Below are 22,951 nucleotides of genomic sequence, written 5' to 3'. Positions count from 1 at the left end.
ACCGATAATTTCGGGTACCTGGAGTTCGAGCACTTAAGTTTTCAGATCAGTTATCGAGTACCTAATAAGATATTCAATAATAATAATTAAACTTAATAATGTTGTTATTATGATATCATCCAATACTAATTAACAGCAATACCACATGATCTTGACCAAATTATTAATAATATTACTAATCGTTATTGTTATAAAGTAAAGTAAGAGTTTAGATTTTGGAAAAATAGATTTAAGTAGGAAAAAAAAAACAAAAAATTAATTATCGAATCGGATCGAATAACCATTAATTTTAAAATGATACCCAATAACCTTACTCGATAACAAATTATCAGATTGGGTATCCGAATTGTTATAATTATCGGATCAAGTACCCTAATTTTCAAAATGGTTACGGATTAGGTTTTTTATTTTTCTGCCAGTTTTGCTCAGCCCTAGGTTACTTCGTCGGTGTTATATGGGCTACTCAATTGATGTTAAGGGTTACTTGGTCAATATTTTAGGGGTTACTTTGTTATTTTACAAGCGGTCAAATGGTGCGCCCGACCACACACAAGATGCGCTGAAATTGTAAAAGACATATAGTGGGGTTAATAGTTTATTGGAATATAAGAAATGTGTGAGAGAAAAATAATAATTAAAAAAAAATATTGTAGTAGTGAGTTGAGTGGAGACCATATAAGAGCAGAAAAATATAATATTTAATGTAGTTTTTCGCCAAAATAAAAGTGCAACACTTAGAGTATGGCCAACAAGTGACCAATACTTTGGTCATGAGGAGAGGGAATAATAGATTAGCATTAAAATATTAAAAACAAATAAAAAAAAATGGGGTTTTTGGGTGATGATCAAGGCTTCCCCATGACCAAAACTAAATTGTCGGGCAATGCATGGGAGACTGACACGTGATAAAATAATTTCCATTATGGTGAGAATGTGAGATTGAAGAGAGAGAGTGTATGGTGGGGTATGGTAATAGTAGAAGAGAGAAATTTCATGACCAAACTTTCTTGGGCAACCATTGGGGTATTAAAATGTGAGTGGTCATGAACTTTAGTCGTTAAGTGGAATAGAGAATGATAATAAATAATTTCATGACCAAATTTTTTGTTCATCAAATGACCTTATTTTTAATATTAAAACACGAAGGGTGCAATAACGAACTAGGCTACCTTTTTGTAACAAAAAGTGTTATATTTTGGCAAGTCTTTACGCTACAAATTACACAATTGTTTATAATTACAATGGCTACTAGTCAATTCATGAGTAAAACAATTAGAAATCCGACAATAACACAAATTAAAATTAATACTAGTAATAAATATCAGGATACTCTACTTGCTTGGAGAGCTGGAAGTCTGGAACTATTTGACTTGATTATTAGTTGTTCTTCATTCTCCCCCTTATACGATTTATGAGTCATCACATAGAGAACCCATTAGGACTTTAATAAAGGGTGGAGGTACTTGAATGGTCTTCAAACTTGGATAGCCAAACTAAACATTGAAAATCCTAATGACTTTAATAAGTAATAACCTCTTATTATTTGATGTGTACCGATCTTGATTGACTCATTTCTTCTTGTGGCTCCAATTCAAGGATTTCAAACAAACCCTTTTGTATAAGAATTATCATAATCTCATGGAGCAACTTGCTTTCCCTATGGTTTGTTGGGGGTCTTCCTTTAAGATAAGAAAAATTAGGCTTGGCTCAAGCTCGAGCTTGATACTCCTTAAGGCTCCAGAATCCTAAAAACTCGGCTAATAGATTTAACTACATACATTCGAATATATCAAAAACAATTGTGGTTAGAATTGTATAAGAATTTGTTGATGTAGTTTTGAGAAGAGACATTAATCCCTAATCTACATGATTACAGATTGACTTATATTTGTCATTTACTGATAGTGCTAGATATATGATACAAAATTTTTGGGATGTCATGGCTATGTACATGCAGGTTGTATGATTTCCAGATTTATTTATCACATTTACATGCAATCCAAAGTGGCCATAAATCACTAGATTTGTTCAAAAGATACTTAGACCAGAGGATATGCCACACATCCTATGTAGGCTTTTTGAAATAATAATATGAGGCATGTAAGTGTATATGTACTGCCCTATAAGAAAAACTATGATTTTCATTTTTAATATAGATTTTGGTACTAATTTTATATGTGTGTAGTCAACCATCATAGGGTTACTCGGTTAGTGTTATAGCTTATAGGGGTTACCCAGTTAGTGTTATAGTTTTTTTTTTTTTTTTGACACAATTATAGTTGTTACTTTGTCATTGTTGTACTTTGTTATTTAAGCATTACTAAATAAGTATAATAAGACTATGTTCACTTTACCTTAAACTCTTAAAATATAATTTGGTAAAAATATTTGTAGTTTGGTATAAATAAGTTCAATTTGGTATATTTAATTTCAATTCAGTAAAAAGCAATTATTTTAAAGAAGAAATATAATAGAAAAACAATAAAAAAAAATTATAAGTAAATAAAAATAATTTCAATTTAGTAAAATTAATTTTAATTCAGTAAAAATAATTTAAGTTCTGCAAAAATAATTTTAGTTCAATAGAAATACTTTCATTCAAGCAAATATAATATTAAGTGAACATGATATAGAAGTTACTCTATCAGTATAATAGGGGGTTAGTTTGTTAGTGACTTAGAGTCTGTTCACATTTACTTAAATTCAGTTCAGTTCAGCTCAGCTCCAATCAGTTCAGTTCAATTCAGCTCCAATCAGTTCAGTTCAACTCTTAATTTCCCTCTCTCATAAAATATTCATTTTAGCTCAGTTCAGTTCAGTTCAATTCAGCTCCAATCAGTTCAATTCAGCTCTAATCAGTTCAGTTCAGCTCATTTCAGTAAATGTGAACAGACCCTAAGTGTCATAGGAAAGACAGATAATCAAACAATTGACAAGCCTAAACATCATTCTGAGATTAAAAGTTTAGAAAAAAAAAAAGAAAATTATACTTCGTACTAAGCTTTTAATTTTAGACATGTAAATTTTTTGTTGTAGAAGGTGCAGTAGGTGTGCGGTAATGATCAACTGAACTCATCATGTGATAAAATTAAGATAGTAAGTGATGGGATAAAAAATCCTATTTTTAAAAGTTTCATGTTAAAACTTTAAGAGGACATAGATGAGAAAAAAGATACGAAATTATTTGTGATTTACGAATTACAATATATAATGATCATATTGTATAATGTAAACTTTTCCAAAAAAATATATAGAGTTAGTGATATGTCCATTTTATATAGTATTTTACCTCCTTCCCTTGGTCATAATTAGTAGTGTTTTTGGCTCTTTAGAGTCACTTTTATTACTAATTGGTGTTTTCTAGTGTTTTCGTAGATTTGGTTGACTTTTGTAGGGATTAACACTTTTGGAGCATTTTCCCGGGATTTTATGGAGCAACTACGAGCATTGGAGATGCACGACCAGTTTTTATAGCCCAGGGTCGGTTAGAGCCATCGAAACGGTGATTAAGGGCTCGGTATATGTGATACTGGGGCATTTGGACCAAGTATTAAAGACCCGAAGTAGAAATCCGGATTGGGCCGAAGAATCGGAGCCCAATCGAAGTCCAAGGAGTACGTAGCCCAAGAGTGTCGCCCGGCCAAGAGAGCTCCCGCCAAAAGGTGCGCCCGACCGGGCGGGGCGGAGTAATTGTAGCAGCAGCTGACGCCCGATCTCGCGCCCGGCCGGGCGCGAGAGATGCACTTGATAGCAAAAAGGCGGGTCGATCGGGCGCATGTCAGCATTAGGAGTTTTTGAGCGTCGTTAAGTTTGTTTTAGTTTAGGATTACTTGCTTAGTATAAGTACGATTTCGTTAAGCAAGCTTAGTATCTCTTTTTACTCTTTCTAACTTCTTCTCTTAGACTTTCTCTCTCTACTTAGCTTTTAGATTAGTTTCTCTCTCTACAACTTTGTTCTTAATTCAATTCCCTAATTCTGATTACTTTGGTAATGATTTCTTCTACTTTAATCTCATTTATTTTACTTTAATTCTTTCATCATGTCTTCTTTAATTGCTTTGTTTAGTTTATATTTAATTATGTCTGAGTAGTTTTCTTTCTAGGGTTTGTGGGGATCCATAAATAATATGCAGGGGTAATTTATTGTTGTTGATTATCAATGCTTGATTATTTTCCTATTGATTGATTTAATGCTCTGTGACTAGATTAGGCCTGATCTTTTATGCACGAGTTTGACAATATTGATTCGAGAGATGAGAGATGAGAATTGATGTTTAGGTCTAGTTTCAATAGGCAGGTTAATTTATAAATGGTTAAGTCGAGATTCGAGTGATGAGATTTAATAGTGGTAGATTAATTATGTGATTGTAATACGTAGCGAAAACCCTTTATGATCTAATTAATTTATGCATTGATGTTTGATTATTATGTTTTACCCTGGAATATTGTTTACTGGTGAACCTATGCCCTAGGTCTTTTATTCATTGATTTCCTCTATTTTTATTCTTCCCTACTTTTACTCTTAGTAGTTTAGTTATTCTTCGATTACAATATATCAATTACTTTATAATTTAGATTGATTTAATTAATTAGGAATAGAAATACCAGTTTCCCTTTGGATTTGACCCTACTTCCCTATCTGCATTAGTTAGAGGATTTAGGTATTACTTTTGATTAGGTGATACGACTTTAGCCTGTCAGTTAAAGGACAAAGATAGTCATTTAATGTAATCCCCCGTATTTTTTTTTAAATGTTTTATAAATGAAATTTTATTTTATTTATAATATTTATTTGTTTTTTCCGGAATTTAATATCAAAAGTTTCAAATTATTAATCTGGGTCGAAAGTTATTTGAACAAATTATTTTATGCACCTTTATTCTACAATTTATGTCCAATCAAACAAGCATAACCCATTTGTTTACTAAATTGACCCATTATTTTTATGAGGTCCAATCTTCCTTTTTACCCTACAATTATCTCCTATATATACCCTATGAATCCCCAAAAATTTCCCACACAAAAAGGTTAGTCTTGTTTTCTTTCTCCTTTGTTTTATTAATTTGTGTAATTATAATTATTGATTTATGGGTTTTGATTTTATTGTTTGAAATTAATTTAATTAGTATCAAGTTGTATTTTGATGATTTAACTTTAAAATTTCAGATTTTATAAATGACATAATTTATAGATTTTGTAAATTTTATAACCTAGGGTTTTTAATTATTGAAAATCATGATTTTAGGGTTTTTATGAACGATTGATTTAGGGATTTTATAGTAATGATGTTTTGAAATTTTGGTGATTATACTAATGATTAGTTTAACTTAATTCCAGATTAGTTTGAATATGTAAATTCGTGTTTTAATTTTCAGATTTTCGTTCGTTAATATTAATCCCGTTTTAACCCCGATCAGGTTCTGAACTCATTCGATTTTAACAAAAAAGTAGTGTTTTCATGTGGAAACAACGTTTTAAGTAAGATGGGGATACATAAATAATATGAAGGGGTAATTTATTGTTGTTAATTATTAATGCTAGATTAATTTCCTATTGATTGATTTAATGCTCTGTGACTAGATTAGGCCTGATCTTTTATGCATGAGTTTGACAATATTGATTCGAGATTCGACAGATGAAAATTGATGTTTAGGTCTAGTTTCAATAGGCAGGTTAATTTATAAATGGTTAGGTCGAGATTCGAAAGATGAGATTTAATACCGGTAAATTAATTGTGTGATTATAATACGTAGTGAAAGCCCTTTATAATCTGATTAATATATGCATTGATGAATGGTTATTATATTCTACCCTGGAATATTATTTATTGGTGAACATATGCCCTAGATCCTTTTATATATTATTTTCTCCTTATTCTTGATCTCCGTAGTTTTGTTTATTATTCAACTATAAATATTGGTTACCTCATAATCTAGGTTATAATAATTAATTAGGAGTAGAAAGACTTGTTTCCCTGTGGAGTTCGACCCTACTTCCCTATCTACTTTAGTTAGAGGACTTAGGTAATTATTTTTGATTAGGGGATACGACTTTACCCTGTCAATTATTAGGGGTTTTAAAATAATTTTAAGATTTTTATTAAACTTTAAACTTAAAATTTAAAGAACTATATATAAGCCTTTAATTTTAACTAAAGGGAAGACTTTAAAGTGTTGTTTGATTTGGATTTTGAAGGTTTTAAAGTAAGTTAGTATTGCTGTAAATTTGATTATTGATTGAGATTTTGTTGTTTGGTTTAGGAGAAGACTTTATAGAAGGTGTTTTTAGTTGGAAAAGTGGTTTACCAATTTGTTTATTATTCAAGGTACGTACAAGTTACGAAACCTTGCTTTTAGGTGCATGTTTAAGGACGGATCGAGAACTTAGTATCATGTATAGGGATGACTGGGTTCAATTGTTTGGTTATACATTGTGAATTTCGTATGACGTGCACTACTTTATATTGCAAGTATTATTTGTGCTCTAATTATGCAAGGTGCGCTTAGAGGCAAAGGTATGTGATTGGTGTAACGATTAATTTATTACTCATTCATGATTATGCAAACAGGACGAGAAAAAGAAGAATTCAAGTCTTATAAGACGAGGTTAAGGTTTTGGGATGCCTTATGCACTCAAGGTGTTTATACACCGAGGTAGTTAAGGGAATAAATAATAAATGTTGTTTGTCACTAATAAATCAAGAATTGAAATTGGAAACTTGCCTTACTTGATTGAATTGTTAATGGAATGTTTGTAGTGTTATGCATATGAGTCATCACCAAGTCTAAACCTGTAAATCACGTAAAGTGCAAGATGGATGAGCAATAAAACTCTGGATTGGTGCACAACTGGAGTAATGACAATCACGGGTTGGGGTACACGGGGTATTAGCAGTGCACTTTTCTCGAGGCCGTCTGATCTACGAGTCTCCTATTTCAAATATTTTTTAAAAAAAACTAGGAGTTAGGTGAGATCTCATACTAACTACGGTTACGGAGTCGCGCCCGTGGTCGTTGGATATTTATTGATGTTTTCGAAAGGAGGCATGGGGTTTTTCTTTTATTGATGTTCTAAATGGAGCATGGGTTGGACAACCTTGTCTATTGCGTAATCCAATGAATAAAATAATGATTTACCTATTATTAATTAATGGAGTTTTAGTAATATAAATAGTTGAGTCATGTGACGAGTCTATAAACTAATGATGCGTGATGTTTGATTATTAGTAGCATGTTAGGGATTTCTTTTATGTTTTGCAGCTTGTATGTACTCAGCTTTGCTGATTGCATGCTCTGTGTGTCTTTCTTTGGTCATGGCCTTCGCCTTTCAATGACCCTGTGACGATCCAATTTTTACACTTGTAATATTGGGGAGCAGATTAACCACAGATTCTTACACATGCAGCATCCATTTCTAGATGGTGGGATCTTGAGTGGAGTGTTGATTGCTTTTCTTATTTTTATCGTTAATTACTTTTAAAGTTATTTAAACTTAACTTTACTTTCATACTATTCTATTGGTTTGAGTTTTAAATAAGGGCCTTAATGGTTCCAAGTTGTAAGACTTAATTTGGTTTTGTTTATTGCTTTTGATTTAGTTTTTCCGTTGCTAACAATTGATATAGCCTTAACGTTTGAACACGTGGCGGTAGCACACCAGTAATTCTCTTGGATTTTATTCAGGGTATTTACAGGTTTTAAGAGAGAATTATTGGTGTGTTGCATTTAAAAAGGCAAATTTTTATATGTCGTTGGCCACACCGTGTGGCAGGAGTTACTTGAGAGGTTCGGTTAAAAGTTACTTGAGGGGTTCGGCCAGGGGTTAGTTAAATACTTGGTCATGTGTTATTTAAAAGGTTAATCGGTCAGGGGTTACTCGGCCATGAGTTACATGAGTTACTCGGTTAGGGTTTACTTGAGGGGTTCGGTCAGGGGTTAGTTACTCGGTCATGGGTTACTTAAGGGGTTACTCGATCAGGGGTTTCTCAAGGGGGTTAGTCAGTCATGGATTACCTGGGTTACATTGTTAGGGTTTAATTTAGGGGTTACTTGAGGGGTTCGGTTAGGGGTTGACAGCCTCAAGTCGTATTCACCTAATCAAATATAAAACCTAAATCCACTAACTATGTAGATAGGGAAGAAGGGTCGAACCACAGGGAAACAAGTCAATTTATTCCTAATTAATTAAAAGCAATCTAAATTATCAAGTAACCAAATTATTATTAAAAGGGTAATTAAACTACTAAAAGTAAGAGTAGGAAGGAAATAAAATAAGAGGTAAATCAATGAAAGAAAAGCCTAGGATATAGGTTCACCAATAAACAATATTCCAAGGTAAAACATAATAATCAATCATCAATGCATCAATTAATCAGATTATAAAGGGCTTTCGCTACGTATTACAATCACAAAGTTAATTTACCGGTATTAAATCTCATCTCTCGAATCTCGACTTAACCATTTATAAATTAGTCCGCCTATTGAAACTAAGCCTAAACTTCAATTCTCATCTCTCGAATCTCGAATCAATATTGCTAAATTCATACAATTAAATCTGGCCAAACCTAATTGCATAGCATTAAATCAATCAATAGGAAAATAATTAAGCATTGACAATCAACAATCACAAATTACCCCTTCATATTATTTATTGGATCCCCATAAACCTTAGAAATAAAACTACTCACACATAATTAAATATAAACTAAATAAAGCAATAAAATAAGACATGATGAAAGAATTAAAGAAAATAACTTAAATTAATAGAGAAGAAATCGTTACCAAAAGTAATCTGAATTAAGGAGTTGAATTAAGAACAAAGTTGAGAGAATTTTAGAGAATAGAGAAAGTCTAAAAGAAAAGGTAAACAGAATTCCGTACTAAAATCGTACTTAAACAACTCTAAAAACAATCCTAATTAAAAACTAAAAACTCGGCAATCAGGTGCCTCCAAAAACACGCACCCGATTGGGCACAGAGCCGCCCGATCGGGCCCGCCTTTTTCTTCAAGCTTCTCTTGGGCAGCTGTGCCCGATCGAGCTAATGCTCACCCGATCAGGCGCACCTTGCAAGATGCCTTCTTCTGCGCGCCCGCCCGATCGGGCGCAAGCTTGCCCGATCGGGCCCGGTCTCTTCCTCGAGGCTTGGACTTCGATTGGGTTTGATTCTTCGGCCCAATTCGAATTTCCTCTTCGGGTCTTGAATACTTGGTCCAAATGCCCCGGTATCACACACCGAGCCCTTAATCACCGGTTCTAACCGGTCCTGGGCTTCAAAGATGGTCGTGTCCTCCTAATGTTCGTAGTTGCTCCATGAAAAACCAGAAAATGCTCCAAATGTGCAATTTCCTACAAAACTCAAGCAAAACTACAAAAACACTAGAAAACACCAATTAGTAATAAAAGTGGCTCTAAAGAGCCAAAAACACTACTAATTATGACCAAGGGACGGGGGTAAAATACTATATAAATTGGACACATCAGGGGTTACTCAATTGTCATGGGTTACTTGAGGGATTCGGTTAGGCGTTACTTGGTCATGGGTAGGGATGGAAATGGGTCGGATCTGAACCGGGTCCGGATGGACCCAGATCCAGATCCGTTTTTGTATGTAGGATCCAGATCCGACCCGGATCCGTCGGGTCTAGAAAATGAAGACCCGGATCCGGGTCCAATATATTTTGCCTAATTTTTTTGCAAAAAATGTAATTTTCGGGTCAAAAAATTTATTTCAAACTTACGTTGTTGGTTATTAAGTTCAACCACAAATTAACCAACTTATACACTCATATTTTGAATTAAAATTAAAAACAACAAAAAAAATACGATGTTACATATGATTAGTGAAAAAACAATGATGATGTATATAATACGAGCATCCAAAATTGATCTCTTGAAAGGGTTAATCTTTATCATTACTAACATTATTATTAAAGAAACAAACAATTTTAGTTTTTTTTTAATAGGAAAAATAAAAAAATGGGTCCACGGATCCAGATCCGTTTTTGTCAGCAGGACCCAGATTCGACCCGGATTCGTCGGGTCCAAAATTTGAAGACCCAAATCCGTGAAAAACGGATCTGGATCCACGGATCCGGGTCGGGTCCAGATCCATTACCATCCCTAGTCATGGGTTACTCCAGGGGTTACTCGGCCAGGGGTTTACTCGAGGGATTTAATCAGGGCCGGGTTACGAGTTACTTGGTCAGGGGTTATTTAAGGGGTTACTCGGTCAGAAGTAACTTGAGTAACCCTTGACCGAGTAACCCCGGTCACACGGTGTGACTAGCCACACAGAAAAATCCTCCCATTTAAAAATGAGGTAGCCAGTGGCGCAAGTTGAAACGGGGGAAAAATATGACTTAATGTGGGTATTGATTGTTAGTTCATTGAGTTGAATTATTTTTCAAATCTTTCCGTACAATTAAGAAAAGATAAAAAAGGTTGATATCATTATATTGAGGGTTAAAAATATATGATTAAGACATATTTATAAGTAAATTCATTATTACTCATTAATTCATTTTATTTTAAAATTTTTGTGAAATGAATATGTGTATCAAGATTTGTAAGCCGTGCATCGTACGGTGCTATAATAGTTTATACTGAATTGAAGTTGTATTTGTTGAATTAAAATTATTTTTATTTAATATGATCTTTTTAAGGTGAATGAAACAGGACCGACTTCATATGTCAAATAATAAAAAAAATTAACACGTATCAATTTCTAATATGTACTTCCTCCATTCTTTTTTTGCTTAACCTGCTTTAAATTTTACACTATTTATAACCCCTCCTTTGATCATCTGTTGTGAATATGTAATGAAAAACATATTAATGTAGGATCTTTTGAATTCGTCTCAATAAGTACGTCCATAATGTAGAATCTTTAAAATTTTTACTTGAGGAGATTAAAAGTTGTTAATCATTAAAATTTTATATTAGCAAACGTGTTTAAAAAAATAAGTCAAATAAAAAAGAATAGAGGAAGTATAAAATAGAGAGAGTATTCAGTATTCCATACTCCTCTACCAAGACTCCAAGAGACAAGTGACCGGGAACATAAAAGGGAAGAAGAAGGTGAGTTCACTATTCATTGTTTACCGTATGTCGGCTTTTTTCTGAAATATTTTTATGTTTGATTTTATAAAAGAAAAAAGAAATTGCCAAGTCAGCAAAACGCCGCACAAACCTCAACCAAAAACCTTTCTTCCAACTTCAATATCAAATCCAATCCAAAATTCACCAAAAACGTCGAAAACATGGAATTGAATGAAGAACAACAGCAACTTCGGCGTCGAAAATTGGAAGAAGCTCTTGAAGTCAAATCTCTCCGTCGAATTATCAGCGCTTATATCAAGTATTTTTTTTGGAATTACCATTTTTTCGATATTATTTGTTATTTTTATTTAGTTATATATTTACTTGTCTAATTAATAATATATGTTTCTTTTGATTATTTTCGTTTTACAATAATATTACAGCTAAATGAGTTGATTTTAATTTCTGTTGAAGAGTATTTGTAATTTAGAGTGTAGATTATGTTTTGGAAAATATGATACGGAGTACTATTTGCAAGCAGAATAGTGTAACTGCCTTTTTTTATTTATTTATTTTTTATTTTAACTGTGTAAATCACTAAATCGTTATGATATAAGGTGGCTAATAATGATAAGTGTTTATGTTTAATGGAGTTGTACAAGATTTGATTTTTTTGAATTTTGATTTAACTGTCTTCACATTGTTACTGTTTTTATTTTGTAATTGTTGAAAATGGTATAGGGGCATATATAATTGTTACATATAATTGGGATGTGACTGAGTACATTGGACTTCCGCCTCGTTGATTGTTGGCATTGGAATGATGTTGGTGTTGGCTTTACAATGATGTCAAATTCAGCAATGCACCAAAAATTAACACAATGAATTTAAGTCCTTAATTTGGTATATTGTTGCAATTGAGAGCTAATTCGACATTTGGGGACTAAAATTTGCCACTTTGTCGTTTGGGAAAGGAAACAAGCAAATTTTTTTTTTGCATTGAACTCACCGACGGGAAAACCCTTCTCTTTCAGAAACTTAAACCAAATGTCACTTTTAATGAAGGTGTTGAACCTAAGGAGGATCTGTTTTGGTTGGATGATGTGAATGTTAAATTTTTAATTGGTGCAACTTGAGGCACTTAAGTCTTCAGTTGAAGAAGTAAAAAACACGTCTCTTCAAGTCTTCATAATTGATCAAATTCTGGGATTTAATTAGGCAGGAGGATGTTGAATACGAGGTTATAAGTAGGAAATATTTGATTAATTGGTATCTTTAAATTTGTGGGTTTTTGGGATGTACAATGGTTTTGGTGAAGAAGCACTTATGATTGAATTGCTTAATTGATTAAAGGGTGAAAAGTTACAATTCTTTATCCTCAAATGTGTACTTAATTACTGATCTTGATATCATTGTACTAGGGTTACATCAGTTACGTGTGGTGTGGCTTGGGTTGTTTGTTTGCTAGAGAGTGGTAACTTCGTCTATGGCTTCCTTTGCCTTTTGTTTGTTGGCTTCGTTGTGCTTCTTTTCTCCCAGTTTTATTTGAAAACGGCTTCTGAATTAACTTAGTGTACTTCTGACATTTTACACAGCTATCCAGATGCAGCTGAAGATGACATTAAGCGATGTGAAAGTTCTTTTAGAAAGCTTTCACCTGCACATAAGGTATTCTACTCATCTGAGATTTTGAAGTACTGGTTTTCATGTTGAGGTCATTTGTGTAAGATTCTTTGGTTTCAAATTCCGAAAAATGTGTACACCTTCAGTTTTTTTATCCCGTTAACATTCCCAAAAGAACACTTGTAGAATGTAGGCCTTAGATTAGATTCTTCATCATTTGGATTGTCCAGTGGCTTATGTTCATGGTTGGTGCATCTTCACTGAAAACTATCTTCTCTAATCTGAATTTTAATAGTTAGCCAATGGAAATAATTGCAAAGATCTCCAAGTTGGCACACCTTTGCAATTTTGAAAACTTTCATGGTTTTGAGTCAAAAATAGCAACAGAACTAGATCAAAGTTTTCCCTTTGATCTTGAAAATTGTAATCTGGGCAAACTTTTATAAACCAAGGCAGGTAATCATTGTACAAGTCTATAACTAGACATATCAACCTGAAAAATTACTCTGCAATGCCTTGTGCTGGGTTAGGGCACTTCTCAATTTCTTGACAAATATGACAAGTAGTTAGGTAGTGGGCCTCGTGGTTGGATCAGCAAATCAGTGCTGAATCACATAGATTTTATTGGCTTGGGCCTTCTGCCTTGCTACTAAAACTTCTAGGTTTGTACGAGTGGCCAGGGCTAGCTCTCCCCCAGGAAGATCTGTCATTGCACTATCCTTCCATTCTTTGTCTAACAAGAGTAGGAACATAGTCTTTCAATTGAGTATACAACTTCTTTGTCACACCTGTTGGAACTCTATGAGGAATAGGGAGTACTAGGGGTACTAATTAGACAAAGCCAACTGATAGTAATTTGTCATGCTAGCATGAACAAGTGCTGTTTGACTAACCTAAAGCTTACAGAGATTTCTTGGACATGGAGTCCAAAAATCACTTCGTTTGAGGCTTCATGCTAAAAGAACCCATTAATTTGTAAGGAGAAAATCTAAAATGTGTCTTTGCTAAAGTTGAGATGATTGATTGATATTTGAGTCCAAATTCACGCTAATTTGGGCTGTTAATTTGTTATATAGTATAGTAAGTATACGATATACCACTCAATCCCTACCTACAAAAAAAGTGTGAATCTTTTATGAACTAGCATAAGTGGTTATTAAAATCATTTGCAAACATATGTGTAAACATCTGTCAAGAAGTTATTCTGTTTATAGACTTTTGATATGTGAACATTCTAGTGATTATTGTGAAGTCAACTCTAGATGTGACTAGTATTATTATGATTGGGACTTTTGATATGTGACAATCCCCTATCCCTTCCTACAGAAGTGTTGAATCAACTTAGCTGTGTTCTTTTGACATCTTTTGTGAGTAGTAAGTGATTTTTTTTGGGTGCAATGTGAGTAAGTGATGATAGTTTATTCTTACTACTTTTTTCAGTCACTATCAAAAGGTATAAAACAATTGTTTTCTGTAAAAAAGGTATCTAATACTTCCCCTGTTCCAAATTAGGTGATTCATTTCTTTTATCACGTTTGCCAATGCATAAATTCAATCGACAATTTGGAATGGAGGGAGTACAATATGAAAAGAGTAATTTATGATCATTGAAATTTTAAAATTTAACCGATTCTAACCTCGCCAATATTTAATACTTTTTTACAGACTCTTCTTTTGCACTTGCCATCGAAATTCCAGAGTTTGAGAAGGTAATGATGATCATCTTCTTCCAGCATCCAAATGCATTAAGACAAGTAGCTGCTCTAGCGTTTGAGGATTTTGGTAGTCATGATTTTATGTTTTCTTATATTTCCAAAGCATTAGTAAAATTTATGCTTGGAATCTACTTTTGTTCACCCCATATCTCTTTGTCTGGAAAAGAAGAAAGATTTTTCCACCATGTATCAACTAGCTTTCTTTTAGCTGAATGCAATTAACTTATAGACTGATTTTGTGGTCTGGGGAAACTTTGGCAAAATTTCTTGTTATGTCTTTATTTTATAAGGTTTTTGAATCTATATGTAATTGCTTTGAGTTTGTAAATCTGCAGCTTTTCTTTAAGGCTGCTCTTAAAAGTTGTTCGTGTACACAATGTATACTGGTCGGGAAATATTTTCATCCCAAAGACAGGGTTTGCTGGTGTTATTGATTTGATTTAATCTTGAGTATCGCTGAGGTCAATTAAAACCACTTTTCAAAGCTCACTGAGTCAGAATATTCCTTAAATTCTACTTGATTGATATGGCTCAGCTCATGAGCTTTGGCTCACCTTATTCTTCAGCACACTGGTGTTCTGTAAACAATCTGAAAATAACAAGCTAGAGGATAAGAGGACCAAAATCTTAAAAGCTTTCCTCCTATTCCAGACAGTCAAGGTCTCGGAATTGATCATGGCACATAGCTCTAGGCGATTAGTTGTTATTTATGTATTAATTTTCATTTTATCCAGCTTGTAGATGTGATAGGATGGGTATTTTATATTTGAATGAAAGAGAGTGTGGGACCCTTATTTTTTAGTAGTGATAAGTGAGCGATATAAAATCTCTGGGGACCTTTCCTAAATGGAAGTGTAAAGGGTAATGTGGGACAGAGGGGATACTTCTGTGTGGGAGTACTAATATTAGTTTATGTATTGATTTTTAATTGGTGGTTGGAGTAAGAAAACTTTGATTTCCAGAAGTTAAAAGTAATTCCAAAGGAGAAGGTGTGAAAATGTTCTTAAATACACCAGTCTACAGGATACTGAGCTTCAAGTTTAACTCTACTTGACTAACTGGGGCTTGGAGTAGCTCACAAGTTGGCTTCCCTTATTAACATTACTAGTCATCTAGTTCTTGCATATGATGTTCACAGTGGGAGCATTAAATGCCTCGGGTTTATAGCGAGATGGCTGAGAACATTTCCAGATTTCAGTTTTTCAGCATTGTTATTCAGACACCTTTACAGGAGCTTACCATGCTGTTGTGTCTGTGGTCATTTTTTCATTTTTGTGGCTCTTGTAATCTGCTTTATGATATTCTCAGACTTCGTCACTTGTGCATCAGTTATAAATCTATTTGCCTTGTTGCAGGTGTATATCGGTGAATACATTTTTTATTTTAAACATGCTTCAGGTAATGTGCATATTCACCCCTATTCCTTTTTTGCTTCATTTTGTCTCAGCACTTTCTATTCTCTTTTGAAGTTGTTGATATTGTGCTGATCTATTGTAACTTCTTCATTGCAGGCCTTTGAGCCTCCACTAGATATGAGCATGGATGTAGATAATTGTGAAGATCAGCATCTTGAATGTTGCCCAGATGAGCACCATCATCGTCATGATGGGAGTTCCTTGGACAGTCATCACAGCTCGACTGGAATGGCGAGATCAGCAAAAGACCCGGCAGTTTGTAATACAGAAAATGATCACATGCCATCAGCAAGAGGAACCACAGATACTGATGTCGCTACAAATGCCATTGGTGGTCAGGAAACCGAAGGACAACTTAAATCGGTTGAATCAAATGGCAATGTAAGTTTACCCAATTACTGTCTATATAATGTATATGTTTTTTATATTTTGAACATTTATTCAAGTTGTTTATCTTATTATTCTTGTCACCTCTTTGAAATCTCGGTCAAGTCTTCCTTGTGATAAAAAGGTAGCAAGCCTCTCCATTGCATTCCTATTTTCCCTGTCATTTTATGTGTAGTATTTATTCTTTTCATTTATCTGCAAATTGTTTGTATATATGGTGGGTGATATAAACTCCTTGTAGCTACTATCATCACAACTTGTAAAGCACCATCATTTACGAGGGTTAAAACCATGTCCAAGAGCTAGGCTAGCTGAGTTTTGCAGCTTTTAAGTTGCGCTTTCTCTTTCGTATTGAAACCAAATCCGCAACATACAAATTTTTCCATGGTTTCCTTGACTTTTTTTTTTTTTTCTCATTCCTGGCAATATCTCCTGGCATTGATCTTCACTCTTTGGTTTACTTGACTATATGTTAGTCTTGCATTGTGGCCTGTTCTGCGGCTCAACGACTGGTTGGATCTTCAGTCCCATTCAATCTGACAGGTGTCAGGAACATAAAAAACAAAATCACATTCAAAAATCCAAAATTTATTTTCGAAGGTGATGACGCTTGTTTGAACCAAAAAAAATAAAAAAAAATCCCTAGTATACAAGTGTTGAAACATAGTGGGCTGGTATAATGCTGTGTCTGCAGAGGCGACTGTAGCTGCACTTTCATGTGTTTTATTCCTTCTTCTGGCACACTGTCTGCATTCTCTCTAAGTTAAATGTTCAAGGCTTAACCTTTTCGTTTCTCAATTTCATTATTTAGTCTTGGATAGGAGAGGAAAGAACATGCGACTGTCAGTGAGTCTATTATTGTCTTTCTTTTCTGGAGAGAAAAGGAGAACCTTATAGAACAAGAGAAACACAAGAACAAAGATGCTCTTAGATAATTAAACATAAAGTCAGATTAACTTGTATAATAATATATTCCAGCATTGCTGAGTGTGTCGTATACAGTTCTTGAAACGTAATCCAAAGTGAATTTAATACAGACCAATATAGCATACAAAAACCCCAGAAACAACTTAAATGTCTGAGAATTTTATTTTTAAGAACTTAAGCTTCAGCTTTTGTGGAATATACCCTGGGATGACAATAGGATCACATCTTCATGGAACCTTTTTCCCTATCTGCGTCTGTGTTTTCCTACTGAAAACCTCTGGAATTTTGGTGGAATCAACAAAGGACTGACTGAATGTCCTCTAACTGCAACCAAGCTGCTCAAGGTGTGTCGAGAAATGGGGTCCATTTGAATTTTGAAGGGGTTGCTCAGCATGCTAAGAGAAGGGTATGCAGGAAGGAGATGGTCACTACTTCCCCTTGCAGGCATAGCACATATGTATTAGAAATATGCTCATTATCTCTCTCTCGGTTTCGATATTGGACTTTTCTCTGTTTACTTTAAAAAGGTCCCTTGCAACAGTTGTAAGGCCAGCTTTTTCTACTACATTTGTTGATAAGCTGGATATTGTTTCGAAGCTGCTCTCTTGCAGGCTAACCATTCTGCTATTTGCATTTCTGTGTTGCTTATATGTTGGTGACAATTGCTACAATTTTCTGCAGGCATCGTCATCTTCTTGTGATTGGTTGAATTCATCGTTGCAATTGAATGTGCCACTAGTTGATGTTGACAAGGTATTTTTATTAGTTAAATTCATTATATTGATGCCAGATGGTTGTGAACCTTGTTAGTAGAAGCAAAATGTTTGTTTTTGTCTTTAGACAATATACTGTATTCTGATATGTCTTAGGATTTATGAAGCAAAAATAGCGATTAAACTTTTGAGGACCATTCTAAAAGGCCGTTCCTCCCATCTACTTTTGGTTGGCGTCAAAGCGACAAGCAATCATATTGCAACCTAACTGACCATTTTCTCTTTTTGGTTATCAAATGAGTTATAGCTAGAACCACCAATTGATCCATTTGTAGGATCCTGTCCTTGCATACAAAATTGCAAATTTAACACCTTGATGGTTGTCCCATATCAAATCTGGAATTTGCTTTTATCCAAATTTGTCTGGTTTTATGAATGCATATAGAATGAAACCTTGAGTTATTCTAACTAATTTGCTTATAAAAATTATGATGTAAGTGAAAAGTTTATTGAAATTTAAAATTATGTTATAATTAATTAGAAAACAACCAATCTTTTTAATTCAGCAAATGAAAAAATATATTTTGAAGCTGAAGGAGCATGTTTATTTTCTACAATCTACATCCTCATCCTTTGGGATTCTTTATTTCCTTAAGAAATGACTTTAGGAAATTAATTTATTTACGTGTGATTGAGAATTATACTCAATTTTGTGATATGTGAGTAGGTGAGATGGTTATTCTCCCAACCTGCGATTCTAAATTGGTATAATGTTTGTTCCATTTGATCAAATTGTTTATTTTAGATTCGACTCTAAATTAACACCTAGTTTTTATGAAGCCCATTTGCTCTAATGAAATCTTATCAGTGATTCCTGTAGGAGTGATAAGCATTATTAGCGAGAGAAATGGGAAGGTGTTGCGGGGTATTAGGGAGGATCTAAAACACACATAAGGGTCATGTTGGCCTTTATTTGATGGCCTCTATGGGCTCTAAACCTGATGGGTGAAACCCAACTTGAGTTTACTCAATTTCCTGGTGTTGTTCGAGTTTGGTGATATTTGGGGTTTAGATCATAAATTTGTGCTCATAACCCTAATTGTTTGGTTTGGGTGATTTGCGTAATCATGCAATTGAGAATTGATTTTTGTAAAGGCTTGATGTAGGTTTGCGCTATTGAATATTGCATCTGATGTATGTAAATGTAGGCTACATATCTAACTCTGAAAGATAAGTGAGTTGGCAGAATACCAAACTGTGAGTAGTAGTTTGCTTTTATGTTGAAATAGCTCCTATTAAAGAAAATATGTGTGATACTTGTGTTGTGCTTGAGGGATTGGGTGTAAGATGAAGTTTATAGACTGTAGCTCATCCACATGGTCAAAACTTAGCTTTCTCCTGGGCCCTGGCTTACTGGTTTGGTTGAAGGCTGCAAATAAGATTGCCTTCCTTTTTGCTGGGCCTTCGGTGAATTGAATCTTTCTAGCGGAATTCTGTTGCTACTGGATATTGTTTTGATGTTAATTTCTTTCCCCATTTTTTGTACTTTTACTTTTTCTTATGCGGGTTATATCATTATTATATTGCAGTCTTCCCGCCCTACTAATTCCTATTATAATTATCTGGAGATTACTTTTAAGTTCATTAAGCTACTTGTATTTCTTATGAATATCATTTCACTTCTTTTTTTTCTTAAAGGTTCGCTGCGTCATAAGAAATATAGTTAGAGATTGGGGAGCAGAGGTATGTTTTCCTTTCTTGATTCTTCCATTGTCTTTTCCGTGGATGCTTCCCTCTGCATACTAACCTGTCATGTGTAACAGGGGCAAGTGGAGCGTGATCAATGCTATCTGCCCATTCTTGAGGAGCTTGAGAGATTGTTTCCCAAGCGCAGTAAGGAAAGGTAAGATACCTTACAGCTTGAGCTATTTTTTGCTGATGAGGTGCAACTTTTTATACTACCTTCGATTTTATTATTTGCAACTTTGGGGTATTATTTGTGAGATATAAAATATTCCAAAGTTTCAAATAATAAAAATGGAGGTAGTACATTTAATTCGTATGGCCTTCGTTATAAGTAGAATTGCTAGGTTTTGCATATTCTACGTTCAAACATATTTGTTTGTTGTATTTGGCATTAATCTTTTTCCTAATTACCGGTCTGCTTACAGTCCTCCTTGCTGCCTGGTACCTGGTGCTGGACTTGGGAGATTGGCATTGGACATTTCACGTCTTGGTCTGTAGAAGTTCTATAGTTCCTCAAATTTGTAATATGTAAAGTTGTCACTGACATGATTGGATGAATGTGTAACAGGCTTTGTATGCCAGGGTAATGAATTTTCATACTATATGATGATATGCTCCAGCTTTATTCTCAACCAGTAAGTTTCCATTGTAATTTCAATTGTTTGTTCCAGCTTCTTTGGCACAGGTTTACATTTAATTACACTTATATTATGTGTGGCCTTCATTTCAGCTCTCAATCTGTTGGTGAATGGACTATATACCCTTGGATCCATAGCAATTGCAATTCGATTTCAGACGAGGACCAACTTCGTCCTGTTTCTATTCCCGACATTCTTCCTGCTAGGTAATGTTTAAAATTACAAATCTATCAGTCAATATTACCATGTTCATTCCTTTTTCATCATATTTAATATGCCAGTTCTTAACAAATTGTTCCACTGAAAAGTTTTGGAGATTTGTAATCTTGTTATTGACCTGATTTTATGCAGAAAAGTTATCTATTTTGCGTCTATTTTTGGTTCAAATGTTGTGCTTGACTTTTGAGTAAACAGCGTAGGAATAACGGAAGGTTTTTCCATGTGTGGCGGGGACTTTGTTGAAGTGTATAGTGATCCAGGTCAAGAAGGTAATTGAAATACTCTTTTACTTCTTAAATTATTGGTCATATTTGTGTTTTTAGGTACAAACCTTGTCAATTTTGACCATTATCTTTGATCCATATGTATGTTTAATAAGAAACTATATAAACCTTCAAAGTGTTAATATAACATGGTTGACACAGCAAAGGTTGGGTACATCGTACTCTACAATGTTATGAGCTGTGTTTTAAATTTCCTGGCAAAGGTTGGGTGTTCTATGAGCTGAACTCTGAAGAATAACCCTTATTACCGGAAAACACCTTAACCAAAGGCTGGGCGTTTTACGAGCTAGACTCAGGATTTTTTCTCAGGCCAAGCCCAAACCTAAACGTAGGGGAGTGCCAATCCAAATACAAAGTTACAACAGGTCTTCAACCCCTGGAAGTTTGCCATACTTCCCAAAAAATTGATTGACCCTTATGCTAGCACTAATTATCATTATTCATCATGCCAAATACATACTGTCAGATTATGAATTGTCTAATCATATTATTCATTTCTTGGAAGTTTTCTTGGGAATAGTACTCCCAACTCCTTGTATCGTTTACTTGAAATACTCAGCAACAAACCCCACAGTAGGCACTCTTTGCTTGTACAAAGCTTCATTTTCGCTTTACTAGACAACATAGACACAACAACTACTTTGGTAAGAGGCATAAATTCAACACAACTCTTGAGTAAAAAGAGGGAAATGGGGAAGTCTTTTAGGGACGGATGGAAGTTCTTAAGCTCAAGTTGAATTAAGGTTATTTCACCGGAAAAAAAGAAAAAAAGTTGAATTGAGGTTGAGAAACTAAGCCATGTGACATTTAAGCTCAAGTTGAATTAAGGTTGTTTCACCGGAAAAAAAGAAAAAAGTTGAATTGAGGTTGAGAAACTAAGCCATGTGACATGTAACGTTTTGGTAATATCGTATATGTTATATCCTATATTACGACTCTTGAATGCTTGCTTTTGTTTGCAGGAATCTGGGATGCTGTAGTTACGTGCTTTTTCATTGACACAGCTCATAACATTGTAGAGTACATTGAAATAATATGGAAAATCCTCAAAGATGGAGGGGTGAGGCTCCAGCTATTTTCCTTTGTCATTTTATTTCATATTTCTTATTCAACACATGTGATTGAGTTGATGCTGAAATAGGTGTGGATTAATCTTGGACCGCTGCTTTATCATTTTGCGGATACATATGGGCAAAACGTAAGCTTGACATTCTAAACTTGTTTTGATATGCACCTGTCTCCCATGCATATATAGTTGTCAATATGCGTAAATAAATCACTATCTCCCCAATTTTTCGCCCCTTCTCCAGGAGATGTCCATAGAATTAAGTTTAGAAGACGTGAAGAAGGTGGCTTTTCACTATGGATTTACTTTAGAGGTTAGCTTAAAAAAAGTTCTCCTTTCCTATTTTTTCTCAGTCAATATCTAGTAACATTATTTCCTTGTTTGAATGTACAGAAGGAAAGTACTATCTCGACGACATATACAACAAATGCTCGGTCTATGATGCAGGTAACATTTATAGTGTGATATGTATAAAGTCCGGCTATTTGTCTAGCAGTTAGGAAACTGTCGGTGCAATGTCACTAATCCCTTTATCCAAATCTAAATATACCTCCTTTTTTTTAAAAAAAAAAAGTTGTATACTTTCGACTCCTCAAGGGATACATTTGGTGCATTTCATTACTGTGGAATTGTGGATCGTGTAGGGGCACAAATGTATGGAGACTATTTGAGTAAACTAATCTTATACTTGAATTTGGGCAGAACCGGTATTTCGCAGCATTCTGGACCATGAGAAAGAAATCTGCGAACAAGTCTAGCGCGGCACCTGATGAATGATCAACTTTGTTTCAGAAGGGTTTGCTGCTTATTCTGGGCTCAAAAAGAACGTGATCACCTTACAAGCACCTAGTCTCCCATTTAGCAGCAAATCATTTCCATCACCAGTCTAAAAGATGGAAAAATTTGCTGCAATGTTAAATATACTTATCTGTTATTTATTGCTGTGAAGTTATTGTTTGTGGATCGAGTGATCCACATTGTTGATCAGTGGCCCATGGCCGATGGCCCGGGGCTTTATATCCCATGGGGCCTGTTTTTGGCTCCATTCCTTCTTGAGTATCAATGGCATATTTAGCAATTTTTTCTTTGTAAGAGAACTAAACTATTTTGTACTATAATGTTGTCCTTGCAACTTATTATTAGTGGATTTTTTACGAAACTGAGCCCTATTAGCAAACTA

The 22,951-nt window shown here is 34.3% G+C and overlaps 1 protein-coding gene across 1 annotated transcript; it reads left to right on the top strand.

Annotated features, from left to right (window-relative positions):
• Window positions 1-11,099: 11,099 nt before the first annotated feature.
• On the top strand, window positions 11,100-22,951 carry LOC110701982 (carnosine N-methyltransferase-like). Its single transcript, XM_021879607.1, has 17 exons — window positions 11,100-11,357; window positions 12,634-12,706; window positions 14,327-14,370; window positions 15,732-15,774; window positions 15,888-16,172; window positions 17,787-17,858; window positions 19,517-19,561; window positions 19,642-19,721; window positions 19,990-20,054; window positions 20,133-20,199; window positions 20,295-20,408; window positions 20,617-20,690; window positions 21,668-21,765; window positions 21,847-21,903; window positions 22,016-22,084; window positions 22,165-22,218; window positions 22,474-22,951. The coding sequence occupies exons 1-17, from the start codon at window positions 11,260-11,262 to the stop codon at window positions 22,546-22,548; spliced, it is 1,413 nt and encodes a 470-aa protein (XP_021735299.1). The 5' UTR covers window positions 11,100-11,259; the 3' UTR covers window positions 22,549-22,951.

Source organism: Chenopodium quinoa, unplaced genomic scaffold, assembly GCF_001683475.1.
Source record: "Chenopodium quinoa cultivar QQ74 unplaced genomic scaffold, ASM168347v1, whole genome shotgun sequence".
In the NCBI taxonomy this organism is placed as follows: domain Eukaryota; kingdom Viridiplantae; phylum Streptophyta; class Magnoliopsida; order Caryophyllales; family Amaranthaceae; genus Chenopodium; species Chenopodium quinoa.
This window is presented reverse-complemented; position numbering and strand designations above follow the sequence as displayed.

What these genes read in the sequence shown, in the direction of transcription:
- LOC110701982 (XM_021879607.1), top strand. Translation starts at nt 11,260, where the DNA reads ATGGAATTGAATGAAGAACAACAGCAACTTCGGCGTCGAAAATTGGAA. An exon ending in CCCGACATTCTTCCTGCTAG is followed by an intron (nt 20,409 to 20,616) that starts GTAATGTTTAAA and finishes TTGAGTAAACAG; the next exon opens with CGTAGGAATAACGGAAGGTT. An exon ending in AAATCCTCAAAGATGGAGGG is followed by an intron (nt 21,766 to 21,846) that starts GTGAGGCTCCAG and finishes ATGCTGAAATAG; the next exon opens with GTGTGGATTAATCTTGGACC.